We start from the raw sequence: 27,970 nt of genomic DNA, 5'->3' as shown, positions 1-27,970 counted from the left end.
CACCATCCCATCTACATGGTGAATCAATGAACGGAGGAGCTGCGGGAGGACTCGGCCGGGAGAGCTGAGCCGAGCAGCTTCCGGGTCGGTCGCGGCTGCGTACGTCACCTGGAAACGAGCCGCGACTGGCCGGCGGAGGCGGTGCGTGTTCCAACGGCCGCTGAGCGGCGTGGAGAATCCCCTGGGCGGGCCCGGGGCGGGGCTTCAGAGGCGGGGCCGGCGCGGGCTGCACGGCTGCGCACTAAGGACGCGCTGTCGCCGCGGTGAGGAGACGCGATGGCAGGGCCCGCGTGGATGTCCAAGGTAAGCGCCCGGGGGGCGGGCGGCGGCCGCGTGGATCGGCGGGCCAGATGGGGCGGCGGCTCCGTGGCCAGCGCGCGGATGTGCGCACCCCGCACCCGGACGGCCGCGCCCGAAGGGGACGGCGTCAAGGTCGAGGAGGGGCGCGGCCCTGCTCCCGGTACCCAGGCCGGAGCCCAGGCCCCGCGCTGAGCTGCCCGTCGGAGGCTGGACCGCTCCTTGCTGACGGCCGGGTCTCCCGCGCTGCGCTCGGTGGAGCCGGGTCCCCTCGCGGGCTGCGGGTGCCGGGCAGGCGAGGTCCTGTGTGAAATCCCAGTCCGCTTCCTGCTAGGCCCCCCAGCCCTCCCCGGGCTGCTCCTGCGACTGTGTCCCGTTCGAAGGACACGGACACCCTGTTACCACCTGTACCCTCGTAGAGGGAGGGCGGTAGCGCCTCCTTTACCTTTTTGGTGAGAATCTGAGATCTGGAGGGCTTCCGCCCCCACGTCAGCTCAGGGCTAAGACCATCTCTGCGGCTCCTTGATTTCTCGGTGGCGCTCAAGACGCGCCTGAAGAGGTCATTCTCAAGGTCACGCAGGAAGTCGGTGTCAGACCCGACGAGGAACCCAGGCGTCTTGGTGTTCCTAGTTCTTAGTTCCATTCTGCCTGCTCTAGGGACAAGGTCACACTCCAGATTACAGGTACAGGGAAAAACGGGCTCTTGTGAGTCTCCTGGGGCTGATAAAGAGCCGCTCCCTAGAAATCTACCATAAGTAACAATTTTTTTCCTGTAGAATTTTATACTCTTTGTCTTTTGAGTTTAAAGTGAGGTCCACTGTTACTAAACGCACTGTTATTTAGTGAAAAAGCTCTGCACAGGAATGTAGGGGTCTTAGGTAGAAATCCTGGCATCGCCACTGATTGGCTACGGGATCCTGAGCAAATTGCTTTATATTTCTGAGCCTAAGTATGTCCATCTGTTACATACACTTACTTCACAGAGTTGTTTAATGACTACATAAAATACTGTGAAAGCAGCTAGTCCCTGCATTAGGAACATACACCTGAAGCGTCCTTAGCTATCAACATAGGAGGTGTGATCAAAAACTATGGGGAATGCTGCTGTCACCTGCCATCCAACGGAAAGGCAGGGATCTTCAATATGGAAAGCGGAGCCTCGAACCTTAGTGAACCTCGAACAAGTTTCAACTTGTTCGGTGCGGTCAGTCGGGTGTGAGCTACTGTTGAGAGAAGGAGTGTTTTAAAGTGTGCCCCAAATCATCCTCCATCGTGACAACGCACCATGTCACACATTGCTTCTGATGTACGGCAATTTCTCTCAAATAAAACATTACAGTGTGTCCTCATGCACCTTATTCACCATGCGATTTCTGGCTCTTCTTCAAAGTCAAAATGACCATGAAAGGTAAACATTTTGCATCGATTCAGGACATCGAGGCAGTCACGATAGCGCAACTAAAGACATGAAAGGAAGTGGCAGGAATGATGGGATGTGTTCAAAGCGAGGGGGATTAATGGCAATGTATTTTTTTTTAAATTTAAACATTCACCGTAGTTTTTGATCATACCTCGTATTTACTCATATCTTGCAGTCATGAAACAGACTGCAGTTCTTGGACGTCAGTAGGGTTTTATTCAGTAACTGGGTTCTGCTTGTTACCTCTTCGCACCTGGATTTGTGTGATGGTAACTGTTAGGTCACATTTGCTTCTCAAGGTGAAGCAACTTCTGTGTCAACAGACGTCAGGGCCTTAACCACTGAGCTTACACGTACCACCACACTCACCTGGGGTAGGTGCGAGCAGCCTTCAGAACAAGGAACGAAAGCAGCACAGTTGATAATCAGTGCGCTGCCAGTATGTCTTCCCTTTAGTGTCTACAAGGAAAAAACCCATAGATGTTGAGACAGTGCTGGGTTGTGGAATCACAAGACCAGGTTCTCCTCTGACACGGACTCCCTGTGTGACCTTTGACAGTCATGTGACTTCTGTGGTTCTGCTGGGCCAGTTTCCCCCCTTAGGGACTGGAGTAGAAGTTGCCTCAGGGGCAGATCCTCTGAGGAAAACCCAATGTTTGAGCTAAAAAATGTATAGTTTCAATCCACCTCCAACATCTTTTAACAAATTATTCATAAAATGGACTTTAAAAGCAGATAGTACTTAAGTTCTCAAAACAAAGGTAAATGAATATTCAGGTTTTCAGATCTGAACTAGGTAGCCACATTGACCTAATATATGAGAAAATGTCCCTCGGAAGTTCCCAAATATCTCTGCAAACTTGCAGCATTAGCAGCCATCAGCAGTGGCTTTGTTTCTGCCTCTCACTGCATATGGTTTAATTCTGTTAATGACATTTCTTTGTTGATATTATCACAGGTCTCTCGGCTGCTGGGGGCATTCCACAACCCAAAACAGGTGACCAGAGGTTTTGCTGGTGGTGTGAGTATAATTACGTCTTTTATTTTTTCCTTTTAGAAGTTTCTCAAGAAAGATTTATTATCTAGCCCTTTATCTCCATTTATTTAAAAGTAGGGAAAATTGGCCATATTTATACTGTAAAAATTATTGGCTAACATGCACAAATCCATTAGGTCACATTTAAAAGAATTATATTACAGCTGGCTATGTAAGCCTGTCACGTTAATATCTTGAAGGAGACTTGTTAAAAATAGATAGAAATTTCCCTTGAGCCTGTTATTTCCCAATCTCATTTTGGGAAGACAGTGTTTTTCAAAACTAATACAACATGAGAGAAAATTGTTGAGAAGCTTCAAAGCCTGCTTTGCGTTTTTATTTTGCGAGCTTCCCTAAAAACAGTAGCGTGATCGCCAATTAGCGTGATCGCCACATTTTTAGAACATTCTAACACTGTGGGTCAGTGACTTCCTATCTGTTTCTATTTCACCCCTGGTTATAGAATTTGATAGGATTGCATTATTCCTGTACTCCCACATCACATCTTATTCCAGGAGGGATTTGCAAGGCCATACTACATCTTCCCCCATTTACGGTTTGTACTATGGAATAAAGAAGATTTTTCTGGTGGCCTGATGACACTTGTCATGACATGTTGGGAGAACAGGAAGCAGCAGCCAGGAGGTCCTGGGCTCAGCAGAGCCCATGAGCAATGCAAAGATACAGAATGAGGTTCCTCTCCAAGCCCAAGGACAGTGAACCGAGCGTTTCAAACATGTTCCGAAAGCTAATGATATGACCGTTACACTCTATTATTTAATTTTTACGCATTAAAAACAAGTATTAGCCTGGTGGGAAGGGTGTTCTATTTGAAAGATATAAGAAGAGAAACTAATGTTTACAAAGATTTCTTCAGCTGTACAGAAACATTCAGAAACAATTAGTCCACCCGCTCAGGGAGTATCACTGGAAGGCAAAAAGACCAGGGAAACTTGACTCTGGGATTTAAAAAGAGTAGCTCAGGCAACTGCAAATGAATATGGCCAGGGACCATTGTCCAGGTGGGGAAGTCCCCAAATAAGGATGTATGGTTTCCAAGTGGAGGGAGAGGGTCTGAATGTTATCTTAGGTCATTTAAAACCTCTCATCATTTCCCTTTACCCATTTTTATATCTGTGTTTGAAACGCCTGGCTTCATTTTGCTTGAAGCCTTTGAAATAAATTATTGATGCTATATTATAAATACATTAAGTATAACTCAGATTCTGCATGTATGATCACGTGCTGTTCTTATTGGTTACATGTAAACTTTACTGAGCTCATTTTAATTACATTTGCCATTAAGGAGCCAGTTTCATAGAGGAACTCAGAAAAATGGAGACCCTCTCTTGATGTGAAGTCTCGTCTTCTCTGAGTGCCAAAACAGACCTCAGTGGTATTCTGGGAGTGTGTCGGGAAGTGTTCTGTGAGACTGAACAAGCTGCGTGAGAAACTAAACTTTCCAGGACTCCAGTGGCGAGGAAAGCACTTGCCTCCATGAGAAGCCATCTAAATTTTAGAGAGAATGTTGAAATTTTTTGCTCTCTTTGGTTTTACGCACTTGAATTCATGAGTCCCTTTGTAGCTGGTGTGAAAAGTAGTATCAATGGGGAAGTCTACTTAGTAGTTTATTTTTTTATCTAAAGAACATCACTGGAGTTCTTTTTACTACCTCTGAAGTCAGGTAAAGAGTAGACTTGTGGAGTCTTGATTCTTACCTCCACTTGGATGAGCCCTGGGAGGTAGGTCTGTTTTCTTAACGGCATTTGGGTCTTCTTGACACCCCCCCCCCCCAAGCTGGATTTCCCTGTCAATGACATTCTGTTTTAGACCTTCAAAAGTCAATTCTTACTGTCTTCTTTGATTTCTTATATTCAGGTTCAGACAGTAACTTTAATTCCTGGAGATGGTATTGGCCCAGAAATTTCAGCTGCAGTTATGAAGATTTTTGATGCTGCTAAAGTAAGTGGGCTTAAAAAAAATACCTTAATAAGAACTTGTAGAAAAGTTTCCTTACCAGTTGGAGTCTGTGAACTTTAGGATGAATTGTCCCCGTTTGTATGAAGCTGGTAAGGTCTGCTGTTAGTCTTCACGATTGTGCACAGCGGTGTTCACTGCTGTCACCATGGGTGATTCCAGCCACCACATGGCACCGGCTCTGGCGAGTGATCAGAGCACTGCCGCAGTGTTCGAGGGTCTCTGCACCCTGCCTGGGTTCGAGGTCTCCCAGCCCTGCCAAATTACTGTCTGCCTCTTTCTGCCTTCCTGCCAAACAGGAGAATGCAACTGGTATTTCAAAACACTACATAGGAGGTTTTGAAAGATTTTTTAAAAAATTCCTGATGTGGTACATCATCAAGTGTAAGGTTTTATTATTCTTACAGCCCAGTCTTCAATGCAGGTAGACATCTTATAATCCTTTTGTTTTGGGCATGTAGGAACTTTGGACTTTGTTTGATATGATGATTTATTATTACTATTTATAGCTGTTAGGTGATATAATGTGTAAGATTAAATTAGTGTTTGTCATGATACCAACAGCTATAAATCAAGGAAAGCAACTTATTGAAACTACACGTACGTTGTTTTTCCTATGAGTTCCTTGTTAAAACTCCTGCAGAGGAGATTCTGCTTCTACTCTAGCACATTCCCCCAGTGAACTGAAATATGGTCACTCACTGAGATGTACGCGGTGGACAGGACCACGTCTTCCTCTGTTATTCCTAGTGCACGCTCAGTGTGCTGGCTGCCAGATGTGTGTGTACACGTTGCAGGGTGTATGTGGAAAGACAGGATGACACTGGCTTATATCTTAAAACTGTTCCCTTCATAATTCACGTACTGCACAGTTCACCCATGTAGAGTGTATAGTTCAATTCAGTGGTTTTTCGTACATTCAGAGTTGTGCAGCCATCGCCACAATCTAATTTTAGAAAACTTTCATCACCCAGAAAGAAACCCCACACTTGTTAGCAAGCACTACCCATCCCCCACACCGTGCTCACCCTGCCCCTCCCATCACCAGCCCCTGGCAACCACTAACCTGCTTTCTGTCTCCATAGATTTGCCTATTCTGGACATTTCATATGAATAGAATCTTAGAATCTATGGTCTTTCATGACTGGCTTCTTTCACTTAGCATAAGGTTTTCAAGTTCATCCATGTATCACTTCTGTGAACCATTTCTCCCCTTCTGATAATATTCTAATTATAGCCATGTTGAGTTGTGCAAACAAGAAGTGGACAGGTGGCAGCTAGGAGTATGACTGGATGGGAAACTGTGGAGGGTCCTTCTGGGCATATAGAGAACGACATCTCTTCCTACATGTTAGGAACCTTCTGGAGCTTTATTGTGTGTCTTCACCAGTCCGTATCCAGAGGTGAAGAAGTTTCTTTGTAATTGTGGTATGAATGCCAGTCTGTTCAGCCTTTCCAGCTCACTGTGCTGTGCTCTGCATACAGGTGCCCGTTCAGTGGGAGGAGCGGAATGTCACTGCCATTCAAGGACCAGGAGGAAAGTGGATGATCCCTCCAGAAGCCAAAGAGTCCATGGATAAGAACAAGATGGGCCTCAAAGGTAGCCCTGCAGTGGGTTTGATGTCATCGCCGATTTCTGCTGCCACTCTTACATTTTGGAACGTTCATGCATTTAAGCTAAATGAAGCCAGCCTTTTATGAAGCAACTTACTCATAGTAAGATGCTTTGCTTTTTATTTTGGGACATATTTTTCCCCGGTAAAAACATTAAGTATTACTGGCCAATGTCAAATGACAGTATACATTTATCTTCACCAACATTTATCTTTTGCATACCTTTTACATTTTATCTTAATTAATACAAGATTAAGGACATGAGGTGACAGATTTGAATCCGGACAGATCAGGTTTGAATCTCGTCTCTGCCACTTACTGGCTGGGAGGCCTCCACAGACGTCTTACTCTTGGTTTTGTTTGATTTTTCCGCTGCATTTAAATGGCTGATAGAGCTGGTGCCTCACAGGAGGGTGGTGAGGATTAGATCGTGTCCAGCAGCTGGCATGGTGCTGGGCCTGTCAGTAGGTGCTCAGTATGACTAAGGAATGCGGCCGATGTCCCAGAAAGCTTCCACGAGGAGCTTTTCTTCCTCCATTTGATTCTGAGGGCGCGTGAAGAGAGGCAGACACATTTCACAAGGCACCCTAAGCGGGTCAGTGGGTGAGTCTGGGAGTGGGTGCGCCTCAGGGTGGCCAGCCACGACGGACTCATTCCCGACGAAGAGAACATCAGAGACAGGGTACCCGTGTGTCCTTCCAAACAACTCCTGTTCTATTGTGCGAGTGTCCCTGGTGCGTGAAGCATCTGTTAGACGTGTCACACAGCTACTTCATGTCCAAAGAAAGGGCTCTAAATACAACCCTGATTGAAAAGTGAAAAAAAAAAGGAATCTCAAGTAAACATTATGTACTTGTGTTTATAAAGAAGAAGGAAAGATCCTTGTCATCTGGGGATTCTTCTTTATTACAGGCCCTTTAAAGACCCCAATAGCAGCTGGCCACCCATCCATGAATTTATTGCTGCGTAAAACGTTCGACCTTTATGCAAATGTCCGACCATGTGTCTCAATCGAAGGCTATAAAACCCCTTACAACGACGTAAATATTGTCACCATTCGCGAGAACACAGAAGGGGAGTACAGTGGAATCGAGCATGTGGTATGTTTGTGGAGGCTCTTTTTATTCTTGGCTGGGTTGCTTCTCATGCACGTGGCAGTTGCTCAGATTCCCAGGGGCAGTTCACGCTGACCGCTGTGAGGTGGGGCATTTGTCTTGGTCCTGCGTCCGGCCACACGGGTGCCAGGAGGACCAGCGCATGGGGCCTGGGAACGTGCCCTGTTTGAATTTTGCATCCTGACTTCACGGGCGCTTGTGGGCAGGCGACCGTGTCTGCACCTCAGCCCTCCCTGCAATGGAGGCTTCCCGTCCCTGCCTCGCAGGGCTGGGTGATGGTGAACCCCACTGACGACGGGCCGCATGACGCGAGCCATGGTCGTGGGTACCGCACGACGCACTGCAGATGTCCCGTGCCCTCTGCAGGAGCAGGACTTGTGTGTTTCAGATCGTGGATGGAGTTGTGCAAAGCATCAAGCTCATCACCGAGGAGGCGAGCAGGCGCATTGCGGAGTTCGCCTTCGAATACGCACGGAACAACCACCGGAGCAACGTCACCGCCGTGCACAAGGCCAACATCATGTGAGTCGCTGCGGGCGCGAGGCCCGGACGGCCCTCCGCTCCCCTCTCCAGCCAGCTCACTGGGCCGGGTGTCTCGGTCAGGTGCTTCTGTCGCCACCTCCATGTGAAGGGCCTCACGGGGTCAGTGACTGGAGCCGATTTGGGGGCAGGAATCCAGGTCCCGGAAGAAGCAGAGAAAGGAGCTGAGGACCCTGGGGCCCCAGGTGCTGAGGCCAGTAGGTTTCAGGAGAGCAGTGGGCGTGGTTCCGCAGTGGCCACGTGCTCAGGGCCCAGGCAGCCTGTGCTGACAGAGTGACACCTGACGGAGCAGTGACACCTGTGTCACTGGCGGCTTAAGTCCTCAGAGCCAGTGTGCAGTCTCTGACGTAGAAAGAAATGGGTCCCCGACCTAAGGAGGGTGTTGAGTGTGGAAGGTAGTAAAGCCACGTATTAAATAATCGAGTAAGTTGGCCTTCTTAATGGAGCTGGATGACACTACTGCCTAAAAAACAAGTTTACTATAATTGAAGTCACACGTCTTGGCTTCTGGAACTTCAATTTCCTGCACTTACTTTACTTCTCTGATTTGATGCTTTTCTTTCTACAAGTTTTTGCTTTCGACACTTTTTATTTGGTTAAATACAGGCGGATGTCCGATGGGCTTTTTCTGCAAAAATGCAGGGAAGTTGCAGAAAACTGTAAAGATATCAAATTCAATGAGATGTACCTTGATACAGTGTGTTTGAACGTAAGTACGTTTGCATACTGACCTGCCCCTGTCTGGAGCGCAGTGTGTCCGTGCGCTGTATACTGACTGCCAAACGCACCTGTGCTTCTCGTAGATGGTACAAGACCCGTCCCAGTTCGATGTCCTTGTTATGCCAAATTTGTATGGAGACATCCTGAGGTGAGTCGGGCTGTGCCCTTTTAGCCTACAGCTTATTTATAAACGTCCGGAAGGAAACTGATTTAAAAATTCCAATCAAGTGTTATAAAAGACAGCATTTGATGTGAGCTAGGACTCGGGCCCTGATGAGGCAGGCAGAGGGACCAGTGGTCACAGGCGGGTGCCTCACTCCCTCCTTCACATTCCCTGTCGGCTCTGGGCTAGTGCTCCCTGATCGCTCATTCCTTCACATTTTTCAGGTGTTGTTGGTTGGATGGGTGATTGACTTCAATGTTTTATGCAGAGCTAGGTAGATGGGTGGTCATTTTTACAGATTTTTTGTAACTTTTGACATAATTTCAGAACTTACAGAAAAGTTGCAAGAATAGTAGAGAGAATTCCTGTGTATTCAGCACCCAGGTTACCCAAATGTTAACATTTTATAACTTTCACGGTATTACTCCCTCTCTCCTTCTTCTCTCTCTCTCTCTCTCTCTCTCTCTCTCTCTCTCTCTCTCTCTCTCTCTCACACACACACACACACACACACACTGTTGGCCAAATGGTAATTTTCTGAGTCCATCATTTCCTTCTTACATTTATTACGTTCATTAGTGGGTGTTCTACTGTAAGGATAAGCTTTTCCTTGTCTCATGTGTATCTGTTTACTTATTTATCAATTAGGACTCAAGTTTTCTCTTTATTCAGTGATTACATCCAGCACTATCGTTCCTATTCATGCTTAGGTTGTCCCAAGTTGGCCAGGGATCGTCCCTTTGAGCTGTCACAGCCAGATGCTCTAGGCTCATCTTGTATCTTCCTAACCTCAGTCGCGGACTCAGCCCTTTCTCCAAGGAGCCCTGGTTCCTTTTAGTGGAGGATGGTATTGAAACACTGAAGTCTGGGTGCTGGATGAGATGTTTTACTTTTCACACCAACACCCCAGACATGCCTTCTGCCCCCAGTGACCTGTGTGCAGGACTGATTGGAGGTCTCGGTGTGACACCCAGTGGGAACATTGGCGCCAATGGGGTCGCGATCTTCGAGTCGGTAAGGATTCCAGTCAGAATGGCCTGGGAACCCAGAAGTGGTGATCTGCATAAGTATCTTTTGAGTTTCTCCAGTTGTTGAAAGGAAATGATGCCTTGGTTAGGTTTTTACGTAAGTTTGGTTTATTCATTCATTTCCCGTTTACTTTGTATCCTTGTTACCTATCCTTCCTCAGTTAAAATACTTGACCAAAGGTTCACAGGAAAAGAGGGTTAGTGCATAGTTTGCAGTTTTTAAAAATTACTTTGGCCCTTTGTTTCTCTGCGGCCTTATTTCTAGGGCTTTGTCTGAGGAGTTGGGCACGGCCGCTGTTCAGTAACCGTCCTCCCGTGAGGACAGGTGGTGAGGGCCCCTTAGGGGGTGTGTGTGTGTGCTTGCCCTGCCCCGACCGCTGCGCTTCCCGGCAGGTTCACGGCACCGCCCCCGACATCGCGGGCAAAGACATGGCCAACCCTACAGCCCTGCTGCTCAGCGCCGTGATGATGCTGCGCCACATGGGGCTGCAGGCGCACGGCGCCAGGATCGAGGCCGCCTGCTTCGCCACCATCAAGGACGGGAAGGTACGCGCCCCGCGTCGCACGTGCTGTGGGACGGCGCTTCCCGTGGGCGCCCACGTAAGCCCAGGGCCGAGCATGGCTACCAGGGCTGAGCAGCACCGAAGCCCGGTGTACAGCGGGACCAGCGGGGCCGGGATTCAGCCGGTCCCGTGGAATCGTGTTATTTGTTATTTTGTCACTGGCTTATTTCACTGACCATGTTTTCAAGGTTGGCTCCTTTTAAAAAAAATTATGTAATTTGAAATTTCTTCTTACAGCCCAAACATAAGAAATCCAGGCTTGTTTTTCAAGTCTAACAGTCATATTGAAGGGCATATGATTTTGTTCGTTGTCACTCTGACACTATTTGTGAAGCTACACCGTACAGCCCAGCAGGTGCCTCAGTTACACAGTAGGACCTTCAGTTGTGGATGCGAGGGAACTGCAGACGCTGAGGCGGGTCTGGCAGTGAAGAGAGGACAGGCTGGCAGCAAACACTGGCTATATGGGAGGCATTCTTGCCTAAAGAGAAGTTTAAGAGTTGGTGATTTAACAACTACCATAGTATAGTATCTGCTTCCCGGCCTCCAAAAACATACTGAAATATGTCTTAAGATTTTTCAACTTTAAAAATACTCCAAGGGATTTCTGAAACCTCTTGTTTAGATTTGTTCTCATCAGATGTCCATAATGAGATGTTTTCTCAGTGGACAGAGGGACTGTCCCAGTATTCCTGGGGTAGGCACGTGGCTATGGGCACAGCCAGGTACCTTGCTCAACTGGTATCTCACGGGGGCTTTAAACAGAAATATCCTTGCTGGATACACTTTCACTTTTGTTTTTTCCTTTTCTCAGAGCTTAACAAAAGACTTGGGAGGCAACTCAAAATGCTCAGACTTCACAGAAGAGATCTGTCGCCGAGTGAAAGATTTAGATTAGCGCTTCTGCAGATGGTACTTGATCAGTCACTCGTAACGGACGCCGCGTAAGCCTGTGTTAGGACATGTCCCGTTCTGTGTGCGCTTGGTTTCCTGTTTCCTCTTGTTAGATCCGGCTTTTCTTAACAAAATCTGTGCAAACGATGCAGGTGACATCCCTCGGCCTGCTTTAAAGGACTTTCCAAGTGCTTCTTTTATTTATTAAATGTCTATTTGGTATACATTTTTTTGTAAACTCTAAGCAGACTATCATTGCCATTTTACACTTGCGTTAAAACAGTTTTTCCTCAGCTGTAAATATGATACAGAATTAATAAGAGAAAACATCTAACTTTTTAAAGAAAAAGTTTTCCTTGGTTTATGAAAAATATAATAGAAATAAAACAGAATTATTGACATAATAGCACAAGAGACATTTCCTAGGAAAGTTCACATCAAAAACAGTTAATATGGTGTATTTCTTAGTTATATGGAAAAATTGAGAGATCTGTCCATTATATGAATTACTGAGTATGAATAGACTTCAGATTGAAGAAATATATGAGAGCTATAATTTTTGTTAATAAGACATAGGTAATATATTGGCTACAAAGACAAATGTATTGTTTGATTATTTTGTTACCTTGCAATTTCCTGTTCTTGGCGAGATCTTTTAACGAAGTAGAGGGTGATACTTCCTTTTCACTGGACACACGTTAAGCATCATACGTAACAGCATTTGAGCCCCTGGACTGACTGAGTGGTACGTGGGAGCTGACCACTCCCGCAGCACACGTGTCACACTCCAGCTGATACTGCTAAAAGGCCTGACCACATGGCTATTGTCAGCGCTGCCCCCTCCCACTCCCCTCGGCACCAGGGGTAGGAGACCAGGTTGCAGAGACCCAACAGACTCAGCACTGGGACTTGGGCTCAGCTTTAAGCCTTCAGGCACTCCTCGTGCCCCCAGCTCCTCCCTGGCCCCCAGCATGATTTCTTTGACACCAAGTCACTATTTTCATGAACAGTTATCCTTTGGCCTCAAACCAAAGGCAACTCATGTCTTCCGTTGCCCCTTGTGTAACGTTGCAAACCTGTGGCTTTGCATAATGTACCCAGGTCATGGGGATTTCTTAACAACCAGTATCCCTGTCTGGGTGCTTTTTAAGGCTTGTAATGAGACTTACAATCTTACACGTATTTTACTCTGTTTCAGCTGCCGCTTCTGTTTTATTGGATTATGCTAACTATTCTTGGGTTTACACTAATAAAGAATTCCCAAACTGACGGAGATGTCTGCTTTGTCTATCTGTTTCCCGTTACATGCCTTAGTCATTGTGACTCGGCTTGCGCTAAGGATAGCTGCTGCAAGTGTCAGAGCAGCTGGGTGGCCAGGTGGTGACACCTGCAGAGTTGGCTGCTTTCGCTGGAACGCTGCCCTTGACCCTCTGGCACCTCTGGCACCATGCTCATGCAGGTAGTACTGCGGGTTAAGTACCCACCACGCGGACGTCCCACCTGCTCAAGTGACAAAGAAAATCAGGTACTTGCTGACAGTTCTGTTAAAGCGTTTAATATCCGTATCATACATTAAATACCAGTAGGCAGCAGCAGCACTACGAAGCATCAAGTCAGCCGGTGTGTGCGTGGAGGGGCGCCTGGTACTGGAGTGACAGCGTCGGCAGCGTCCAACAAGATTCCAGAGTGAGTGAGTGAGTGAGTTACAGCCATTTGCAGGCAGTAATACGAGCCGACTTCCCTGCCACTGGCTGGCCTGCTGAGCGAGCCAGCAGCCCATAAAATCTACCTGGAACTAAGGCCAAATTCTGTCAGCCCTTTCCTTCTGGTATGAGAGCTGGTCTCATGTCACCTGAACAAAAAGCAACACTTACAACTATGCACATGCGAAGCTTCTCGGAATTGTCAGCTATTGTTGGCACAAGTCCTGGCAAATGGAATGCTGGTGCCATACCTGACCCGAGACCTAACAGACTTGCCAGAAGTCCATGCGCCCAGACTGAAGACCTGCACTCAGGAAAACGCTCTGGGAGGCCTGCCGTCTTCAGGGGACACTGGAAGGACGGCCTTGGGTCACATTTTTTGCTCTTGGTAAAAGGAATCGATGATGTCTTTGTACTTCTCCAGAACTGTGAGCCGTTTCAGTTTCATCGTGGGACCTCAAAGAGAAACGGAAAGAAATGAATGAGGCCTAGGCTCCTAGAAACCTGAGAAGGTGTGAGGTAAAGATCCAGAGGCCCGCCGCAAGTCCTGTAACTGGATTAAGCCAGAGAACCGAGTGGCCAGCCTCGGAGACGGCCCTCAGCATCCTGCTCCTGGTGGTCGCCCCTTCCACGTCACACCAACGTCGGTCTAGGTGGCCAACAGAACCCAGGAAGTGATGGTCTGTCACTTCTGAGGACGGTTAGCAGGCCTGCAGTTTCTCACATGCGGAGTCAGCTGTGAGCCACATCCACCCAATCCTTGACTGCATCCACGTCTGATCCTCAGTGCGTTTTCTGTTCTGTCCTTTCAACGAATAAAGGAATCAACCCAAACCACAGAAGACTACAGTTTCTGGCCTGGGCTTTCTCTCAGGTCATTCTTCCTGGGACAAGCCAGCTGCTGCGTGGTGAGGGCACGAAGGCAGCTTATGGAGAGGTCCCCTGGCCTCTGGCCAATAGCCAGGAAAGAAGCGTGGAAGCGGCCCATCCAGCTCCCGCCGCTGTTTGCTGTAACCTCGTGAGACCCCCTGCCACAACCACCCAGCTAAGCTGCCTGGACTTCTGACCCACAGAAATTAAGATGAGCGCTTACTGCTGTAAGCTGCTAAATTCTGGGGTAACTTGTTACACACGATAACTAACAGATCATGTATGCATTTCAGTGGAAGTTCACTTAGTGTTGGACTTTGACCGCCTGGGAGGGGCTGGGGGACGCCTGGCCGGGGAGGGTTCTGCCATGCTCTTTACGAGCAGCTCCCCGCAAAGCACAAAGGGCTCTGATTCGAGGTCCCGGGCAGCTGAACGTCCCCTTTGTGAGAACTCACTCTTAGCTGTGGAACTGGAGACTTCAGCGTCATTTTTCCCCCATGAAGTATGTGCATTTTATTTATTTTTACATTGTTTTCAGCGTCACTTACATAAAGTGCTGAGAGGATAACGGTCTGGCTGACGGTGTGTGTGGTTAGACTGGACGGCCAGACACGCTCCAGCCTTACTGGGCAGTGCGTCTAGGTTCAGCATCTGGACCAGGGGACTCTCCTGAAGAAGCCATCCATGTCCCTGGACCATAACTCCCCCCCACCCCAAGATGTGACAGCCAAGAGCAACTGCATCCATCCAGCTGGGGCCGCACCAGAGAACTTTCTGGTTCTGTGGACATGGTCCAGAGGGCTTCACGCCCTCACCTGTCATAGCAGCTGACCTGACACATTATGGTGGTCACTCTCTAGAGCCAGGTGTCTCCAGCCCAGACACTAAAAGGGCCTTTGTGTCTACCTGGTGGTCTCTGAGGCAAAGCAAAGTCAAGTGTATGTTCAAATTAACGAGGTCAGCACATACCTTGTACCTGCAACAGGCTTTTCCAACCACAGCCCACGCACTGAGCCGTCAGTGTCCTCCCACGGGAAGGAGGTGGGGGTCCATCACCCAAAGTGCCACCAGGGACCCTCTGCAGGCCATGACTGCTTCCCGATGGGCACCTCCCAGGCTCTGCCATGGCCTCTGACCTCCCACACAGCGCCACGAACAGTGGGGAGTGAAACCAGACCAAACCTACCCAACTCTCCGCCCGAGATGGAGAAGTCCCTCTGGAGGATGGCCCACTTCTGGATGTGGTAGGGTCGGGCAGCCGCGTTCCGGTTAACCCTCTGGATGCCCTCTTCAATGGCCTGGTACACGGCCTGGTCCTTCTTCCCCACGATGTCGGACACTGTGCTGGCTTTGCTGCCCACCCGCTGGCAGAACTCCACGGCCTGCTCAGTCAGGTTATCGGTGGGGTCAGAGGTGTCCGGGTCCACAGTGCACTGACGGACAGACATGGGGTCAGGACTGAGCCTCGCGGTGCAGGGCGCAGCCTGGTCTTAGAGGAGGCGGGTGACTGTGCTCTGGCTCTGGGGTGAGGAGGCCACTGCCCGGGCTGTGCACCCCTGTGGTCCGAGACTCAGAAGACCTCAGGGAAACCACCATCCAGGACAGGGAGCATAACCCTGCCGCACCCACCAGCTGCGGCCCGAGTACCTGCTGGGGGGCACAGGGCAGCAGCACTCTGACTGGCCTGTGCTGGAACACGTCCCAGCAGCATGGGAACTGTACCTCAGGGCCGAAGGGACTTCCCCGAGCGACGGCTGCCCCTGAGTGCGGCCAGTGCTCACTGGCTACTTCAGAACCAAGTCCTGAGACCCAGACGTGTCCTGGCTGAACCCCAGACACACCTTCAAGGTCAGCAGCATGGACAGGAACTTCCTCTGGTCCCCAATCAGCATGGCACAGCTGACGATGGGCAGCTCCGTCTTCACAGCCTCCTCGATGGGCACGGGGGGCACGTTCTCCCCGCCGGCTGTGATGATGAGCTCTGGGGAGGCAAGGCCGGCCCCGCTGAGCCAGGACTCAAGCCTCGGCCCAGCCCCGGAGGCAGGAGCTGCAGGCGGCACTGCTGGATACTGGGGGAGCCCTCACACCTGCTGGGGGACGGTGGCAGTGCCGAGAGGACAAATGCTCCTCCTCTCCCAGGACTGGCAGCTCTAATACCTCACCTACCAGACCCGGTTCCTTAGTGGGCCTCCTAACTCACCCTGAACTCCCATGTCTCCCCCTCCCTGCCTTGGCGTGGTCACCACCACCCATCATGTGCAGGCACCATGCTAAGTGCTGCGCGTGCAGTAATCCCTTAACCCTCACCACAGGCCTATGAAGAAGCAAACGAGGAAACAGGCACAGAGGTTACGTCCCTTGCCCAAGGTCACGTGGCTGATTTGACTGCAGTGCCATTCCAGAGTCCGAGCCCCTCCCCACCGACTGGGACCTCTCACCTTGCTAACACCTTCCCACGGGGACGCCCTCTCCCCTTCTCGCCTATTTCACAGACCAGCTCAGCTGTCCCTTCAAGAAGCTCGGACTCCTATCGTACACACCAGATGCCTCCTCTGAGCTTTGCTCACGGCGTCCTTCTTCCATCCAGTTATGTACTGGGTATGTCTGGGCCCTCGGTGTAGTGGTCTGTCCCCTGAACGATGGCTTACGTCCAGGCTGGATGGCAAGACCTCGTGTATTTACCAAATACACCTGGACTGACCTCGGCTGGATTGCACTCCTGCCCCCCCAATTCTAGCTAATTCAACAGCGATGACTTGGCCTCTTCTGTGCACAGATCTCGTACTGACACCAGGCACAGAACAGAGCGAGACCGTCACTGCAGCAAGGAGCCCACAGTGCAGTGGACAGTGGACAACGGGGTGTGACAGCCACTGGACAAAGTCAGCAAAGCCCTCTCCCAACTTATTTCCCTGGGAGAACCAAGTTCTTCATGGAAAATTTCTTTGAAGTCTCAAGTTTCACTTTAAATTTAATATCCAATTTGTATTCTACTCTACATCACATTCATGTCTGCACATAAAATACGTAATATCTCTGCCCTCGGATCCTCTGGGCAGACTTGCCTTGTTTCTCTAGGGAGCTTGAATCCCAGCCCCACCATTTACCAGCTGGGTGACCTTGGACAAGTTACATAACCTCTCTGGGCGTCCTCATTGGAAGTCGGGATAAGAACAGAAACTGCCCCCCAGGAGACGAGAGTAAGTAAAGTGATGTCTATTAAGGTGGCTGTACTTCAGGGCTCAGGACTCGTAGCAGCATAAATGGGGTGGCAGTGCCTTTCACACCACACCCACCGCACCCTCGTACCTTTGAGACGGCCGGTGATGTAGAGGAACCCGTCGGCGTCCAGGCGGCCGACGTCACCAGTGTGCAGCCAGCCATCAGCATCGATGGCCTCGCGTGTCTTCTCCTCCATGTTCAGATAGCCCATGAAGACGGTGCGGCCCCACAGGCAGACCTCGCCGGTGCCCTCTGCATCCTGGTTCACCAGCTTCGCCCGGCAGCCAGGCACCACCTTGCCAGAGCTGGGGGTGGGGGGGCCCAGAGGTCTGGTGAGAGGGAGCAGGTTCCTCCAAGCCTGTCAGCCCCCACCATGAGCCAGGGGTCCCCAACCTCTCAGTCTTCACCAGTGGTCAGGTGTCCCCACCCAGGCTTTTTGTATTTTACACGGGACCGAGGCCGAGAAGTAGGACCACTGAAAGGTTTTTAGGTGGATGGATGCATGAATGAATGAATGAATGAATGAAATCCTGCCGGGAAAACCGGAGGCACTGTGGTAGGTAGACAGGGACGGGATCCTTCAGCTCACTCCCAGACCTGACTGCCCTCCCTGCCTCGCTGAGGGCTGGCCCTGGGCCGCCACTCCACGTGGAGTCTGATCCATCCGCGGTGCTGGGAAACCCTCAGCCCTCCCCCTGGACAGGGACATAGGGGAATCCCTCTGTTCAGGGGTCAAGGGCTGTATGGCTGCTTTCAACCACAGACCCGGTGGCAGGGTGGCACACGCCACCTCCACGAGACAGGCCTGGCAGGGGACGTGGCCCAGGATGGAACTGTCGGCACTCGGGGACCCCAAGGTCCAACCGCCCAGGTTGTGGAAGCGAGGGGTGCCACAGCAAGCCGCACCTGTATAGCCGGTAGTTGCGGGGGCTGGACATGAAGTGGGGGCCTGAGGTCTCACTGAGGCCGTAGCCTGAGTACAAGCGAATGTTGAGGCTCAGGAAGAAGTGCTGTGTGTCCGCGGTCATGGGGGCGGCTCCATAGAAGCTCTTCTGACACTTGGCGAGGCCCAGCGCCTGGCGGACCTTGGCCAGCACCAGGTAGTCAGCCAGTCTGGCGGTAAAGGGCTTCAGGTCGCTGGCGGGGGAAGGAGAATACGTCCCACACTCGCATTCCAAGGGTGCTTTCAGTGGGTACACACTGGCCGGCCACTTAGCTGTCCCGACTAATTGGCGCCCATGCCCACCCCACCGTGACTATGGATTTTTAAGAGCCCCGCCTGTGAACATGCAGGCACACGCAGTGTGTGTGCGTGCAGCTGTGTGCAGGCATGTCCTGAGCCAGGAAGCCAGACCAACAGACTCAGCTGTGTACAAGCAACAGATGCATGCAAGTTTGCACACACAGTAATGCACACCTGCAGGGAAGCATACACACACGCACACGTGTGCGGGCCCATTCGAAGCCCCTGACTGGGTCACTCATGCACAGTTACTCTCCACCTCTATGAGGAGGAGCTGTGAGGGCAGACACGTGCTCATGAGTCTCGTGACACATGACGCAGTTTCACAGGCACGAGTCGTGGAAAACACTCAATTACAACAGGCCACATTTATACCACCGGCCCTCCCGCAGGAGCGATCTGAGCGCTCGCTCACCGGGCCCTTCTCGAGCCACCACGGAGCTGAATGCATCCCAGACGGAGCAAGTCAGTCCTCAAGTCAGAACCAAAAGCTGGGGTGACTCCTGTGGGGCCTGGGAAGAGGACAGGAGCTCCAGCCCAGCCTCTGTTGGGGCCTCTGTACTGGGTCCGCATAGCTGAGGCCAGTGGGATCAGGACAGGCCTGGCCCAGCAGACCCTGGGTTGTGTCCTGGGGTTGTGACCCAGCCCTGCTGCCTCCCCAGGCCTCCTGCTCGCTGTACCTGTCCAGGCAGGGGAGGTTCTGCTCCAGCGTCACCGACATGGCCCACAGCAGCATCTTGCGCCGGATGAAGCCGGATTGGGCTGCCACCTGCTGGATGCGCTCCATGATCTTTTCCCACACCCGAGGCACGCCCATGTGGGACGTGGGCTGCACCTCCCGCAGAGTGTCCACCAGGCTCCCCTGCTCCCACCAGAGACAGGCAGCTGCAGGTCAGGGCCGGCCAGGAGCAGGGGCCCTGCCTCGTCAGCTGCACACCACACAGGCGTCCTGCACAGGTGTGCGGACAGGTGCACACAGCCTGGGGCACGGACTGTGGCTGGAACTTACTGCTTCTTTGCCAACAGAACCCTGACGCTGTTCAGATGCTTCAGAAGTAGCTCGGGCCCCTGTCCTGGGTGGTGAGTCCTCCCAGTGAGTTATCACATGTAACACAGGTGATATCCTGTCCTGCTAAGCAGTGACTGGTTTAGTGGGGACATGTGACCCAAGTGGGGCCAGTAAGATGCCAGGTGGGGGGGGGAGTCTGCTAGGGAGGCTTCTGGGAAAGTTCTCATGGTTAAAACAAGGACCCAAAGCATAGGTGTAGCTGATGAGATGGGGTGCAGGGCGGGGCAGGCCACCTGTGCCCATCTGTGACCTTACTCTGAGGATGCCCCACCTCGATAGTGATGGCCCCAAGGGACTACTCTGACTCATGTCCTTTAGGTGATGGCATCAGTTTCCCTTCCTGTCCAGTCACTTATGGCTGAGCTCACTGCAGCTGAAAAGATTCTGACATGCACACTCCCCAGTGCACACGAGGGTGGCCCTGGCATACATCCCCACACGCCCACGTGGGCAGACCGCACACCGACCTTCAGGGCGTCAGGCTCGGCAAAGCAGACCTGGGCCCCCCACTGCAGGCCGGTCCACAGGTCATAGATCTGGGCGGCGATATGGCTGAGGGGCAGGTAGCTGACCACCACCTCCTGCTGGACTTCTGCCGGCTGGATGTCGCCGGCCTGGCTGCCGTACCGCGCTGTCCACGTGATCTGGAGGGTGGGCGGGCGGAGCCGGCAGTGTCTGCGAGCCAGCTCACATCTGTGGCCACCCGGGGGCGTGGGCTATTTCTTTGGGGGACCCCCAGGGTGTTCAGCCTCCTGGGCATCTCTGCAGGAAACCCGCATGGAGAGGCCTCCTGTCTCTTGCTGGGCTCTGTCTGAACCACAGACTGATGGGCTGTCCTACTTTTCCCAGCCCCGAGCTAAGGGCCAGAGGAGCCTCCCCAGGGGCTGCTGGGGCCACTGCCCTCCCCGCTCGCAGCCCACCCCTCCCACATGTGGGCACTGGCCTTACGTTGTCCTGACTCAGCATCACGCCCTTGGGGCTCCCGGTGGTGCCAGATGTATAGACAAGCACACAGCACTGGTTGGGCTGCTGGGCGTTGATGACGGTGTCCAGGTCCGCCTCGGGCACCTGGTCCCCCAGTTCCATGAACTCCTCCATCTGTGGCCGAAGGGAGAGAGTGGGCGGCCCGGTCAGCTGGGAGGGCCCAGACACGCCACCGGTCGGTGCCCAGGGTCCTCTGCCCATACCGTGTGCACGTTGGCCATCCTCTCCGGAGGAGGCTCTCCATATGTCACTACTGCCTTCAGATGGGGCAGGTTTTTCCAGATCTGTGTTAACAGGAAAAAGAAATGAGGTTTCATAAAATCATAAATAAATGAAGTCACCTCCTGAGAAGAGCCCGTCTCCAGGTGTCAGTCTGCCCCGCAGGCGCTTTGTGGCAAAGGTCGGCTGGGCTCCCAGCTCTGACCTTTGACCCAGCAGGCCAGTGAACTGCATGCAGAGCTTTCCCATCCCATCATGAGAATGACTCTCTTCTAGACGACAACCAAACAAGCTGGGGCCTGGTGAACAAACTGATCCAGCCCCCAGCGCAGAAGGATGTTGTGTGAAGAGAGGCTGAGAGGGAGAGCAGAGGCGGCACAGGGAGAAGACAGAACTCAGTTGAGTGACAGAGATGAGAGTTCAGGAACACCGAGGCGGCTAAAGTCTGCGGGACACACACTGGAAAGGAGGGAACTATGTAGAGAAGGTGTTCTAGAAATCTCTTCAGGGGTCCTCTTGAGGCTTTGGCTGCAGAGCGAATCTGCACAAGCACAGGGGAAAGTCCACGAAGCTGGAGGCAGAACAGTGACTAGGCTAGAGTCAAACAAGGGCTCACGTGCGGCCAGAGCCATTCCCGTGTCCGGCAGCCAGATGGAGGGACCTCACCAGGCACCGGGCAGACACCCCAGAGGGCCAGGTGTGAGTGTGGGGCTGAACTAGCCTTGGAGGGAACTGGCTAAACCTGCCCAGAGAGCCTGTGTCTGAGCTACTGCCTTCCCTGAATTCCCTGAATGCATCTCTAAGAAGCAGGACGTTTTTCTGAAATGATCACAGGAACTTGGTCATGTCTAACTCAAGGACCATGTTTCCCCGAAATAAGACCAGGTCTTCTATTAATTTTTGCTACAAAAGATGCCTTAGGGCTTATGTTCAGGGGACGTCATTCTGAAATATCATGCTAGGGCTTATTTTCCAGTTAGGTCTTATTTTCGGGGAAACATGGTAAAACGATCCTTTCACATCATCTACCACCCACAGTGTCTCTTGACAGCTGGTTTAAGAGCAAACACTAGAGGGGTAGCTAATTAGCCAGTGGAGATAGAATGGAATACCAGAAAAACAAAACAAAACAAAAAACTCAATCCAAAAGAAGTCAGAAAAGAAAAGAATCAAAAGAACAGATGGGACAAATAGCAAATAGCCTACTGGTAAATTTATAAACAATTTTGTCAGGTTGGATAAAAAGGCAACACCCAACTATATGCTGTCTACATGAAACTTGCTTTAAACATAAAGATACAGATAGGTTAAAAGTAAAACAATGCAAAAATACACACCATGCAAACACTGTTCATGAGCAATCTGCAGGGGCAACCCTAATTTCAGACACAGGGACTTTGGAACAGGAACTGCTACCGGGGATAGAGAGGGTCACTTCTTAATGACTGAGGGTGAATTCACACAGAGAACGTACTCTAAACCTTCACGTACGGAACAGCTTCAAAACACGCGAAGCAAACACTGACAGACTGAAAGGAGAAATAGATGAACCCACGACAGTAACTGGAGATTCCAACACTCCGCTTCTGAGCATCTGACAGAAAATCAACGGGGCTGCAGATGATTTGAACCTTGTAACACTAGCGACCAACCTGACACTGCTAACGTTTATAGAACACCTACCCCGGGTATGCTTGTAGACCGTTATTCTGAGCACCACACCTCCTCTGTACCAAAGGGTGTTTCAGGTAGCAAAGAACTCTGGTGATGAGAGCAAGTTCTTCCTTTGGAAGAAGAATTCTAGCTGATGATTAGAAAACCAACATTTTGTCGCCGCTCATGAAATAATTAAGTCTGGCAAAGGTTGTCAAAGGAGAAAGGTTGATGGGGAATGTCACAGGGGATGAGCACGTGGCCACCTAAGACCACTGATGAATTTCAGCATCTCTACGGGTGGTCCCACCTGACATCACCTGCACAAGAGCCACAATATGAAGCCACCAGCGCCACCCGCAGGGTGTTCTTGCCCCCAAATGTTTAATGTGAAATGCATGAAGCCCATGATGTAACAGGAGCTGCAGAGGTTGGAGGAACAAGCTGGACAGCAACAGCGAGAGGAAGCTGTCAGACAAAGCGAGAGTAGGAGGCTGTTCGGGAGGGCTGACCTACTTTCTAGAAGTTCTCACACTCGCGCCTGTGTCAGATTCTCCGGGGACGTGTGGACCAGTGTGCTGGGCGCACACTGAGTTTCGGATGCGTGGGTCTGGGCTAGGGCCTGAGCATCTGCCTTTCTAGTTGGCTCCCTGGTGGCACTGAGGCTGCAGGTCAGGGCCACACGGCTCTGTGACACTGGCACAGGCAGACTGGGCTGGCTTTAGGTCCTGATTCAAACAAACCGGCTGTCAGGGCACTGTGGGTAGTAGACGGCGTGAAAGAAACATTTTACTTGTGTTAGATGTGACCAAGTTCCTGTGATTATTTCAGAAAAACATCCTGTTTCTTAGAGATGTATATGGGAATCTCTGGGGACAGAAAGGACAAGGCCAGAGTTCTGCCTTCACAAAAAGGTGCATTGCTGACGTGTGTGGAGATGACTGATGACGACTAAATTCAGAAGAAGGCTGTATCAGGGTCCACTGCTCGCTTCTATGGTTTTGTTTGCTTGGAAACTTTCATAACACACATTTAATCTGTGTAATTACCTAACTCTGGGCCTCAGTTTCTTTCGTTGCAAATGGGGCTGGGGGGTTCATGTGGATTAGATGAACCCCCTCTGCATGGAGGGGCTGTCTCCCTGGGGACAGGACAACATCTACAGGGAGACTTTGAAGGTCTACAGTTTCAGAATCCCACCGAGGTTCTGACAGGAGTAACATGTTGAGGGGTGCGTCAGCTCTTGCTTGGGGCTGGGGCCCATGAAGCCACCATTCCTGAGGAAATCAGTGTCCCCGAGCGCCAGGGTGCCCGGCAGGCCAGGTACTTGCCACTACCCTCTAAATATTCGTCCCCTTTCGGTCTAGTGAAGGGCCTGGTGCTTGGGGTAGGGAGGGTGAGAAGGGGCCTCCCAGAGCCGTTCACTGGGGTCCCCATAATCTACACCCTTACCTCCTCTCCCAATCTCAGGCATTTATCTAAGTTGCAGAGATGGAGACACTCAGAGTGAGAGGCTGAAAACACAGGGTTCAGAGGGGAAGAGATGAAAGAGGACCCCCAAGGAGGACGTCCCCCTCACTGGTACAACTGAGCCCATTTATATGTCCTTAGCAAAACAAAGTAGGTGCATAGGGCCTGTGAAAAGGGGCTTTTCAAAATAATCGCCAAATGGTGTAGACGAGGGCACACACACACGGATCAGCCAACCCGAGGGTCAGGAACCCGCGGGCAGTACTGGCGACCTGCTTCAAAGGTCTTGCAGCCTGCTGGGCGCAGCCGAGCACACAGGTGTCCCCAGGCCACCACACACCAGCATGGTGCACTGGAGCATATGGGGACAGAGCCAGTCAGGAAGAGCCTTACCTGAATCAGGAGGCACCAACCCCCCGAAAGACCCAGCTGGCTCAGGAGGCACTTGGAGCTCCTGCTGTGCCGTTATGCCTGCAGAAGACGCTGCAGCATTTGAGCTGGGTGGTCCGACCCTGCCCTGTGGCCCCTCACCCCATCCCCACCGGGAGTCAGACTTGAGGGCTCAAGGTGTCAGGGCCCAGAGCCACCCCAGTGCACACAACCCTCCTCCCGGCAGAGGACCCCAGCCCCACAGCGGGGACCCTACCCTGAAGGGGAAGCCATGGGAGGCAGCAGGCTGGCTGGGCGTCTAGCCCAGGCCCTGTCACCCACTTCTCGGGTGAAGAGGGTCTTGTCCCTTGGATTTTGTGGGCCTCAGTTTTCTGACCTGGCAAACGGGTAGGTAGCCACTGCCCTGCCTTGCTCTGTGTGAGTGCATGGGGGTTGCTGCTGAGGGTAAGGGAACTCTGCAAGGGGCGGGGATGGGGACAGTGGAAAGTCCTTTGCAAGCTGGAGGTCCATGAGGACACCCAGCCTTAACCCCCACACCTGCCGTCCCTTTCCCCCAAACCTTCAGGATCTTCTCCAGCTGCTTCTGCGAGTCGACCACGACGACGTTGGCACGGCAGTCGTAGGCGATGTACTGGCAGGCCTCCGGGGTGCTGGTTGTGTAGATGCCGGTGACAATGCCACTGCAGGGGACCAGAGGCTCTGTGTCTGGGCAGGTGCAGACGGCCACCCTCGGCCCAGCCCCCGGCCCCCTGGAGTTCCCACGGCTTGGAGAGGCAGGGCTCCCACAGGGAAGAGATGGAGTGCTGGGGAGGAGGTGGGGTCTCAGAGTGGAACGACCCTTTCTCCACTCTGCCCACCTCCAACTCCTGGAGGTTCTGCCCCTACCCCAGTCACTCACCCTGCAAACACTGTGCCCACTGCCGAGAAGAACCATTCCGGGGAGTTGAAGCCAAGGATGGCCACACTGTGCGCAGGCTCCAGACCGAGCTCCAGCCAGAGAAGACAGGCCAGGTCAGCCGGCAGGGGAGGGGCCCGCGGGCCCATCAAGTCCCGCTTCCAGGCCCCAGGGAGACCCCCAGGGCCCACCCAGAGAAGGCCCCGGGGGTCAGTCACTCAGCAGCCCCTGCTGCCCCTCCCAGGGCCTTCCCAGGGCCTCAGACCCTCAGCCCAGCACCCGGCCTCCGAACCGCCTGGAATGGGATCCCAATGGAAAGCGCCTATCAGGTGCCTGGCACCTGGTGAGGGCCCAGTCAATGTGAAGCCCTCCGTGCCACCCGCGGTTTAGTCATGTCTCAGGGCTGGCCCAGTGGGGAGTCGGGAGCAGGCCTGTGAGGGCCCAGGGCTGGCAGGCAAGCCCAGGAGGGAAAGGCCAGCCTGGAGGGCTCCTCACCTTCAGGAAGCCCTTGGCAGCCTTGCGGGCCAGCAGGTAGTACTGGGAGTAGGAGATGTGCTCCCACGAGCCCTGGCGCTTGAAGCCCAGGGCGCGGAGGTCCCCGTACTTCTCCAGGGCCTGGGAGAACATCTGATGCACAGTGTAGGGGGGCTGCTGTGGGCAGCTAGGCTCTATGCGCAGGCGGACGCGCCCGTCGGCCCGAGTCGTCCACAGCGCTTCCTCTGCGGGGGGGAGACCACAGCTGCAGTCAGACCAGCCCAAGACTGTCCCCAGGGCACCCTGGTCCTCCCCTGGTCCCATCAATGCTTGGGCACCTGCCATAGGGGGTGGCAGACAAGCCAGGGACTGGGACAGGCAGGCGCTGCCTGCAAGAGCAGGTCTGACAGCCGTGACAGACGAGCAAGGAAGAGGAGAGGACAGAGCGGGAGGGCAGGGAGAGCCTTGGGGACACTGACGCCCCTAGGCCTTTGCCTGTCTTTGTCCCAGGTGGAATTTACCCCCGAGGCGGGGCAGTCAGTGCAGGGTTTGGGCTGCCTCAGAAAAGCAGGACTGTCAGATCTCCAGGTGCCTTCAGAGGCTCCACCCTTCCTCTGCCTCCTGAGTGCGTTGGGGACAGACCCAATTGGACAGAAGGTCAAAGCAGCAACATAGCAACCCTGCCAGGGGGCTAGAGGGGGCCGCACCAGCGAGTCTGATCCAGCCGAGAAGTCTCCCTTCCCAGGAAGGAACCAGACAGTCCTCGCTCACTCTTGCCGAGTGCAAGGCACACACTGAGCCCCTCCCACAGGAGTCTCGTTCAGTTTTACAGATGGGTAGCTGCAGCTCAGAGAGGCTCAGACACCTTCCCAAGGTCACACAGCCAGGAAGGTGAAGCCACAGCTCGCACGTGGGACACTATTCTGGGTACCACCCAACCTTGAAGGATCAGGTGGGGACAGAGAATCACCATTTGCAGGTGAGCTTCTGGGGAAACCATTTAACCTGAGTCTGTTTCCTCAGCAGATAGGGGGGATTTGGCTCTCAGGGATGACATGCAGGTCAAAAGCAATGGTGCACATGAAAGAGCCCTGCGTACAGTTGTGCTCAACAGGTGCACACGTTTGTCCTTCCTCCCTTTTCCAAGTCCTCCGGATTGTTTGCAAAGGAGGCTTGGACAGGAGGTGTGGAGCCTTTTGTCCATGGGGCCTCCTCTCCCTGTGGACAAAGTGGGCATTCAGAGATGACCTGTGGGCGTGAGGCAGGATAACAGGGGCTGCTCTGCCACCTGCTGGCCGGACCCATGCTGACGGGGAGAGGTCCCACCTTGTCAGATGTCTGCCTTGAGGTGGCACCAACAGGGTGCCCTGTGACAGTGGACAGACGGACTGGATGACCGCCTCCCTCCCCTCTGACACTCTTAGGTGGCATGTGGACCCGGAGGTTGGCAGAAAGAGGTAAAGGTCCTGGGGCTGGGATAGGTGAGCCCGTTCTTTGTCCTGTGGAGGCCAGGGGTGGGGGACGAGGGACACAAACAGAAGGGCATATACAAGCAGGGGCACGCCAGCCTGCGGGAATGCAGTCAGGGCAGAGAGGAGGCCTGGGATGGCAGAGGTCGAGACCACCTCCCAGGCACCGTGCCCTGTGGCGGAGGTGTGGCCACGGGCTGCTGAGGGCCCGTTCAGCACTCCTCAGGCGTCTCTAGCCCATCCCCGGACCCCAGGGCCCCAGCCTGGGAGGCCCCAGCGATCAGCCTCTTAGTTTCTAGCCCCTGCAGTTCACAAACATCCTATGTCTGAGCAGAGCAGGGCACAGTGGTGGTGAGCACGTAACATGGTAAGACTGGAAGACACTTTAGCATTTTCTTAAAAAGTTCGACGTAATACCGTACGGCCCGGCCAAGAGAAAAGAAAACACACGTCCCACAACAACCTGTCCGTGAAAGTGCACAGCAGCTGGTCTATCATTGCCGTGAAGTGGAACTCACCCAAAGCCCATCAGCTGGGGATGATAAGGAACCGCAGGCCACCCACCCACACAGGGAATTACCACTCAGCTCGGAGGAGGAGGAGAGCACTGACACAGGCTCCACCATGAAACTCAGAAGCACGCTCAGTGACAGAAGCCAAAGCAAAGGGCCACATACGGTCTGGCTCCGTGTCTGTGAAGTGTCCAGAGCGACACAAAGCAGATTCGGGGTGCGCTGGGGTGGAAACGGGACACAAACGGCACGCAGGACCTTCTGGGGGTGATGGACGTGTTCTAACACTGGTTGCGGTGACGTCTGTGCAACTGTAAACTTGCTAAAAATCACCGCACCGTACCCTTTACGTGGGCAAATCTGATGGCATCTGAGTTATACCTCAATACAAGCGCTTAAAGAAATGGGAGGAGCGCTGAGCTCCCACACT

General features: G+C 52.5%; 2 protein-coding genes and 1 long non-coding RNA gene across 10 annotated transcripts in view; 1 reads left to right on the top strand and 2 right to left on the bottom strand.

The window, feature by feature from the left end:
- Nucleotides 1-199: 199 nt before the first annotated feature.
- Nucleotides 200-12,636, top strand: IDH3A (isocitrate dehydrogenase (NAD(+)) 3 catalytic subunit alpha). Of its 2 annotated transcripts, none has more exons than XM_033100008.1 (11): nt 200-303; nt 2,676-2,738; nt 4,632-4,715; nt 6,216-6,330; nt 7,257-7,444; nt 7,848-7,981; nt 8,606-8,708; nt 8,803-8,867; nt 9,812-9,896; nt 10,304-10,456; nt 11,288-12,636. In XM_033100008.1, exons 1-11 carry the CDS (start codon nt 277-279, stop codon nt 11,369-11,371), a joined length of 1,101 nt encoding a protein of 366 aa, XP_032955899.1. In that variant the 5' UTR covers nt 200-276; the 3' UTR covers nt 11,372-12,636. The 2 variants fall into 2 exon arrangements, with proteins under 2 accessions (XP_032955899.1, XP_032955900.1); XM_033100009.1 differs by having other exon boundaries at nt 211-303; nt 2,676-2,714.
- LOC117018803 (uncharacterized) lies at nt 318-6,203 on the bottom strand. 3 transcript variants are annotated; one of them, XR_004422322.1, is made up of 4 exons: nt 5,797-6,203; nt 4,771-5,018; nt 2,087-2,176; nt 318-950 (listed from the first exon to the last, which is right to left on the bottom strand). It is a non-coding gene; the product is annotated as an uncharacterized LOC117018803 (long non-coding RNA). The 3 variants fall into 3 exon arrangements; XR_004422323.1 differs by lacking the exon at nt 5,797-6,203 and having other exon boundaries at nt 318-600; nt 743-950; nt 4,771-5,788; XR_004422321.1 differs by lacking the exon at nt 5,797-6,203 and having other exon boundaries at nt 4,771-5,788.
- A 264-nt stretch (nt 12,637-12,900) lies between the features above and the next one.
- The window catches only part of ACSBG1 (acyl-CoA synthetase bubblegum family member 1), a 34,209-nt gene continuing 19,139 nt past the window's right edge, over nt 12,901-27,970 (bottom strand). For all 5 annotated transcript variants that reach the window (XM_033100004.1, XM_033100003.1, XM_033100005.1 and 2 more), the window contains 12 exons: nt 25,581-25,804; nt 25,089-25,177; nt 24,750-24,870; nt 20,662-20,742; nt 20,423-20,572; nt 19,942-20,118; nt 19,086-19,267; nt 18,069-18,299; nt 17,250-17,467; nt 15,782-15,921; nt 15,127-15,373; nt 12,901-13,526 (listed from right to left, as the gene is read on the bottom strand). In XM_033100004.1, the coding sequence (XP_032955895.1) occupies nt 13,441-13,526; nt 15,127-15,373; nt 15,782-15,921; nt 17,250-17,467; nt 18,069-18,299; nt 19,086-19,267; nt 19,942-20,118; nt 20,423-20,572; nt 20,662-20,742; nt 24,750-24,870; nt 25,089-25,177; nt 25,581-25,804 (1,946 nt within the window). In that variant the 3' untranslated portion in view covers nt 12,901-13,440. The remainder of the gene's footprint in view (nt 13,527-15,126; nt 15,374-15,781; nt 15,922-17,249; nt 17,468-18,068; nt 18,300-19,085; nt 19,268-19,941; nt 20,119-20,422; nt 20,573-20,661; nt 20,743-24,749; nt 24,871-25,088; nt 25,178-25,580; nt 25,805-27,970) is intronic.

This window comes from Rhinolophus ferrumequinum, chromosome 28 (genome assembly GCF_004115265.2).
Source record: "Rhinolophus ferrumequinum isolate MPI-CBG mRhiFer1 chromosome 28, mRhiFer1_v1.p, whole genome shotgun sequence".
Lineage (NCBI taxonomy): Eukaryota > Metazoa > Chordata > Mammalia > Chiroptera > Rhinolophidae > Rhinolophus > Rhinolophus ferrumequinum.
Note: the sequence above shows the minus strand (reverse complement) of the source record. Positions and strands in the feature narration are given on the sequence as shown.

Excerpts from the sequence above, each read along its gene's own strand:
- IDH3A (XM_033100008.1), top strand. The coding sequence starts at position 277 with ATGGCAGGGCCCGCGTGGATGTCCAAG. Across the intron at positions 6,331-7,256 it reads GAACAAGATGGGCCTCAAAG|GCCCTTTAAAGACCCCAATA; the intron begins GTAGCCCTGCAG and ends TCTTTATTACAG. Across the intron at positions 8,709-8,802 it reads TTGATACAGTGTGTTTGAAC|ATGGTACAAGACCCGTCCCA; the intron begins GTAAGTACGTTT and ends TGCTTCTCGTAG.